The 6879-nt window shown below is 39.9% G+C and overlaps 1 protein-coding gene across 1 annotated transcript in view; it reads left to right on the forward strand.

Moving 5' to 3' along the window:
* Positions 1–2056, forward strand: part of LOC146797905 (uncharacterized) — an 83417-nt gene extending 81361 nt beyond the window's left edge. The window contains exon 3 of the mRNA XM_085625118.1: positions 664–2056. Within this exon, the coding sequence (XP_085481244.1) occupies positions 664–1976 (1313 nt within the window). The 3' untranslated portion in view covers positions 1977–2056. The remainder of the gene's footprint in view (positions 1–663) is intronic.
* Positions 2057–6879: the final 4823 nt, after the last annotated feature.

Here is a 6879-nt window from a genome sequence, read left to right on the forward strand (position 1 = left end):
GTAATAAGGGTGTCCTGGTCATACCTATACATGATGGGTCTGTATACATTAGAAAGACAGTGATGGGGGCAAAAAACAGAAAGGAGTGAAAGAATTATTAGAAAGAGAAAGAAAATAGTGACTATATATATATATATATATATATATATATTCAGCACAGGGTTACGAACAGCTTTACAGTAACTACACTGCACTCCAAGGGGTTTTCTTTCACGGCTTCTTTTATTGATGAGTTACTTCACATCAACGCATTTCGATGGCCTCTCGCCACCTTGTTCACGATAGTGAGCAACCATTCGTTTCTGATCTTTAATATATATATATATATATATATATATATATATATATATATATATATATATTAAAGTAATTCAAGTAGTCATCTATAACAGGACCTTATGGAACGGAACAGGGTGTAAACTTTTTTTATGCCCTTAGTGTTTTTATATATTCTCTGGCTATGCAATCACATTTCATTAGAACTCAAGCAAAGTTATACCACTGTATTTTGAAATTCTGTGTTCCAGTGTTGTAAAGTGAGTGAATAAAGTGGCCTGGTAAGGAAACCATATGAATATTTTTTTGACTTCTGATTTACACATATATTTTAGCACATGGTGTTAGTTCCTCATATTGAAGTCTGTGTTTCTTTGATTTCAACAGAGATGGATAGCAGAAATGAATATCCTAAGGGGATTTGTGATAATCACTTTGGAGAACTCGAATCTTATCAACATTTACTAGGAAAAGAAGGTGAAAATGTTTTGAAGGGCCAAGATCAGGATGAAACAATAATGCAACCAATCCGAACTAGAGGGAGGCTAAAGACATCTGCAACCAATACAACAGATCATCTTGCTGAAAATGAAAAAGCAAACCCCATGCAGCAACAAAAAACCTATCCAGCAGATGGGTTTTGTACTGAATGTGATGTAGTTATCAGAACTCGGAGCTCAAAAGGCGCTTCAGCTCGTTGTACTCATCACACCACGGACGCAGAAGAGAATTCATTTATATGTAATGAATGTAGAGCGAGCTTTAAGCTACTGTCAAACCTCATCCAGCATGAGCAAATGCACAAATACGAAAAAGCTTACACAAGTAATGAAAATTGGAGGAGCTGCACAGAGTCTTCAGCTTTAATTAGCCATCAGTTATCAGACACTGCAGTGGATAGCAAGCAAAAAAGCACTGAATTTGGAGATACTAATCCAATGAAGCGAGTTATATGTAGTGACTGTGGGAAAAGTTTCAGTACTTCATCCAGCTTACGAGTGCATCAGAGAGTACACACTGGAGAGAGACCTTACGAATGCTCTGAATGCGGAAAAAGTTACAGTGACTCGTCCACTTTAAACAAACATAAAAGGATACACACAGGGGAGAAACCATACGTATGCAGTCAATGTGGGAGGAGTTTTATTGATTCATCTGCCCTGAGCAAGCATATTCGGTGGCACACAGGGGATAAACCGTACACTTGTGATGATTGTGGAAAGTGTTTTTTCCAGTCATCTGCATTGCTTACACACCAGCGAACACACACAGGTGAGAAACCATATGCCTGCAATGAATGTGACAAAAGTTATAGTCAATTGATAACTTTAGTCAAACACAAACGAAGGCACACAGGGGAGAGACCATTTAAATGTGATGAATGTGGAATCAGTTTCTGCTGGCCAGCCAATCTTCTAAGACACCAGAGAATACACAGTGGTGAGAAGCCTTACACCTGCAATGAATGTGGAAGGAGTTTCACTGATTCATCAGCCATGGCCAAACATCAGCGAATTCATACAGGAGAAAAACCATATATTTGTATTGAATGTGGTAAGAGTTTCAGTCAGTCCTCTGCCCTGATTACACATCAAAGAATACACACTGGAGAGACACCATATACATGCATTGACTGTGGAAAGAGCTTTAGGCAATTTGCGACTCTAGTTTGTCATCAGAAAATGCACAAAAGAGAATGAACAATTCTTCAAGAAGGTCTCTCCTTTCTTTCATGTCATAAATAATAAAGATAACAGATGCATGCTGTATCATAAATCAATGGATACCATCTCAAATCCTGCTTAAGAAATGGTGATGTAATGAATGAATTTCTGAGAGGATGACATTGATAAAGTCAAATCTACAAAGAGGTACTAGGTTATTTCCTTTTTAAGTGTGATGTAGCAATGGCATGTGCAAACAAATCAGTCTAATCTGGTACTCCCCACTATTACCCCAAACACATGTCTAGTCTGTGTCAGACCCTCAAACACTGTATTTCACTAAACACATTAGTTTATGAAAAAACAAAATATAAGGAACAGCCTAGCTATTACTAATAAGCAGGAGGATATCTGAAGTCTTATTTTTCCTGGAGTCAGTTCAGAAGGAAACAGTACCTTCACTTCTGCTCAAACCTAAGCCTACTCATTCAGAATTACATGCTGCATTTGCATGGCTTTTACTGTAGCATGCTGCTTGCTTCATTCCCAATACATCATCTCTGAGTAGCAACTGTTTTTCGAAGGCAGTATTCTTCCTTATCCTGACAAATGCCCATTTTAGACCACACATTGAAAAACCCAATTTGGAGTCATGTCTTGTCAGTTTCTGGCTCCATACCCAGGCTTCTGGGTATCACTGAAAGAATGCAAAAATGCTGCAGTTAATCTATCACATATGTTTTATTCTAATCAGTATCAATGTATGACTTCTTTTGCAACCTGGGTTCAAGTGGGGACTGAAACAGTCCTCAAAAGGTTTGGAAAGAGTCCCTCTCACAAAAAGTACCATTGCAGTCATGTACTAAAAAGAAAGTCTCCACAAGATAAGACTGGTACAATGAGTATGTCAATGGTGATGTATGCAAACAATCTAGAAGTGTGAATTGCCCTGTAATAGCTGCACTGTACTTGACAGTAGAAAGAATCATCAAGACTCGTGATGTAAAGATGATGTAGAGACTACAAAAAGACTAGTGAAGTAAAGATGATGTACAAATGTTCCATTACTTGATATTTGTGGGTATACGGTAATCAGCAGGACTAAGATGTTTCAGATCATTTAGAGGTCACTGGCTGTGGTGTGTCCGCAGCAGTGGCAGAGCAGGATTTGATGCAGGCCTGAAAAGAGTAACTTGTAAAGATCAACCACAGCAAGCAGAGGAGTAAATTGTCTCCTTTTTTCTCACACCACAATTTCAGCAACTCTCCCCAATTGTATGCAATTCAAGCCTTTAACCTTCCCCAATAGGAATAAACCACCCAGAACTGCCAGGCCATGTCCTCTGTGATTAGGAACAAAAACATCCACAGACTGCTTTCTGCCTTGTAGGACCTCCATCAGTCCAAGCCTACTGTTTACCTAGAAGGCTGTTTAACTAGAAGGGCCTCATCAGTTAGGGCAGTGGTTCCCAAACTTTTGACTCCTGTGGACCCCCATTGACTTACCGCTGGAAGCTGGGGACCCCCAAGCAATTTGTAGGATTTAAATTTCAAACTTTAAAACAGTAATTCGAAAAAAATAAACACAAGTGTCCACACAAAACAAATACTCGAATTACTAAGGATTTTAGGGGCATATTTACAAGCCCCTATCGTCATGGGAACGTCTAATTTTGCGATGTTCCCATTGCAATAGGGGCTTCACCTTATTTACAAGGCAGCATTAAGCCACTTAATGTGGCTTAACGCTGCCTTGTAAATAAGGCCCCCTTTCACGCAATGCTTAGCGTGAAAGGGGTGGGCAGTGGGAGTTGCGGTGGGCTTTCCACCTCAACACCCATTGATTTTTACGCTACTCTCTATTTACAAGGGCAGCGTAAATAGGACACAGAAACTTGGCTAAACGAGTAAAAAATTATTTCTCCTCAATTTTACTTTTTCCCATGGAAATAGCAAAACGCCTTGGATTGTTTATGTTCAGGAAGGTGACCCTTCCTGCACATAAACAATCTTTAAAAAAAAGACATTTTGTAACTTCCATTAGAAGTGACAAAACAGCATTTCAAAATTGTTCATGTGCAGGAAGGGGGAACATAAACAATCTTCCCCTGCACACAGACCCCCTTGTGCAAGGGTGCCTGCGTTGGCACTACACTTACTTCTTTTACTTCTTGTACAGGGATGTGGAATTCCTATAGCCCGACGTCAGGGACATATTGTTTGGGGTCAAGAGCAACAAGTTTTCATGTGTATTTTGTCCTTGGGACAAGTAGGCCCAACCCCTACAGCACAAACCCTTTGGCTGCCAGTTTACAGTGCCACATTATGGATCAAGGAAGGGCATTGTCTGCAGTTAAGGTAATATGTGTGTCCATGTGTTAACACCGTTCAAACCTGTATTTATGGTTCAATAATGCAAAGCCTTTATTATTAGGGTGAGCACTAAAAGTGAATGTTGGGAGCTCGGCCTGCACTACTGACGGTGTTTCCAGTATAAACGTGTGCACACGTTTTCAAAGTTTAGTAATATGAGGCTATGTGTAATGCTCCCAGAATGCTCTCTGATCATATGCAAATATTTGCAGAAGCTTGGAAGCAACAGTGATGATTCTTTGCTTTCAAAATAAAATGTTCACAAAAAAATGCAAGTAGGAAAACACATTTTGCTAAACTACTGTAAGATTTTAGGTACCATATCTTTGCAGCATCATTTAGTAACATGTTGTATGCTTGTATTTCCCAAAAATATTCATAATGGAAAATCAGTGTAACCAGTTAAAATCAGATTGTGGGAAATAAAAATAAACAAGCATTGGCAAAGCCAGTAGGTCTGAAGTTGGCGGACAGGCTTTTGGTTTTGTCAATGCGTGACTTGTTTTGGCATGGTTTTTATAAAACCTTATCGGTGTGGGAGCTGCAGGGCCCTCACCATTCTAACAAGCATTGGCAAAAGCAAAAATAGTTTTTTTGTCTCAAAAAGCACACATTGCCACAGCAGTTCCAAGAACTGACCAAAACGACTTTGTGTGCCAATATGCTCCTTGTAAAAGAGCAGAATATTGTCACTCACCGTGTAGCCAGCTGATAGACCGAGAGAAGGAGAGAGAGAGAGAGAGAGACAGACAATTTTATTTGACACAAAAGGTCATGGTTAACGCCAGGCTTAATTAGAGTCCCAATTATTAAAGAAAGTCTCAAAAGTGCATCCATGGTATATATCCTTGCATTAAGTGCATATATACAGTTTCCATGAATTCACAAGAATTTAGAGAAGTAAGCCAAGAAATAGTACTACCAGAAAATATTTGTGAACTGCATTTTAGTATGAGCAAATGTGCATGTGTAGTTTGCTCATGTGAAAATCTGAATGTTTCAAGTTCACTTTCCCTCCACCCACTTTTTTCCCAACCCCGGAAGAAGTTTTACGTCTGCCACTGTCAGGAGTACATTTCCAACTTTTTTCAGTATGGGAAAAGATTAGAAAGGAGTTGGTAAAAAACCTTAAAACATGCAAGTTAGTAGGTTTGCACAGACTCAAAAGAGTGCTTGGTCTTGAGAAGCACAAACTCAGGATTCAGAACACAGCACAGTGGTTAGCATTGGCTTTAACAATAAAAATGTATTTCCACCCAAATAAACCTTCTTTGCAGCATCCGGATTATGATAAACTGGGAAAAACATGTTACTAACTTTTACCATGCAGTTTCCAAGCAGCTCTTTGACAGTTTATATGTCACTGTGCTAGATTACGATTGTCCCTTATGAATTGCACAGTAACAAAAGAATCTCTGTGACAAAAGCAGTAACCCACTGACCTATGCACATAGAATATTGTTTTTTAAAATGCATGGTACACGTTCTTTGCACTAGGCATATGAATCCTCTGTGCTACATTAGATAAGTCAAAGCTTCCACTGGACAAAACTCTCATCTCTTTCCAGCAGGTACATTAATCACTGGCATTTTCTTGACAATGTTATTGTTCCTCAAAAACTGCTAATTTTACAAGGAACGTTACAGTGCTTCTAGAACTGCTGCCTGGGGACCCCCTGGGAATGTGCCACGAACCACAGTTTGGAAAACACTGAGTTAGGGCACTTGGAGTCCTATTCCGCCGTGTGATATGGGACCCACTTCTGCAGTTAGTTGTCAAACAACATCTCACTGAGAAAAGGTGTTTGAATTAATCTCAGACACTGTAAATTACTCTGGGACACATTTCAGTCCAATGTTTTTTTTTTCTCATTGTAGGACTGCGGAAGGGACCAGCCGTATGAAAATCAGCTTTTGCCCTGCCCCAGTAGGAACAGTCCGGCAAGAATTAGCTGGCCATGACCCCTATAACCAGGAACACAAACAATTCCAGTCCGATTTTGACTTTTTGAACCTCCATAAGTGAGGAAGAGCTTGAGTTTGAAACCACTTTGGACCTTGTAGGGTCTCTTCAGTTAGGGTACTGTGCATCTTATTGCACAATGGTATGTAGGAACCACAATTAGTCTTACGTGTCGCACATAACAGCATCTCATGAGAAAAAAAGTATGCATAAAATGCTCAAATGAATCTTGCCCTCTGGTAATTACTCTGAGCTACATTTCAGTCCATCATTTTTTGCTCCATGCACCAGTAGTGACGGGGACCTACCACATACAAATCTGCTTGGACCTGCACTACAGGAACAATCCAGCCTGAAATGCTGTTGCATGCACCTTCTGAACAGAAGACAAGCAACTCCAGATCTGTTTTTGCATTGTTGCGCCTCACCAGTGAATGTGAAACCTATGGCACAGAGAGCTACTGGACACATGTCTGGGAATGATCTTGCAACTAGGGCATCTGGCATCATGCTGACTGTGCTATAGGTCTGAAGCTGCACCTCCCTGATGAGGCCCAAAAAGTCTGAGACCTATCTGTGGTTGCTTATTATCATGTTCAGTGG

Source organism: Triturus cristatus, chromosome 9 (assembly GCF_964204655.1).
Source record: "Triturus cristatus chromosome 9, aTriCri1.1, whole genome shotgun sequence".
NCBI classification, from domain to species: domain Eukaryota; kingdom Metazoa; phylum Chordata; class Amphibia; order Caudata; family Salamandridae; genus Triturus; species Triturus cristatus.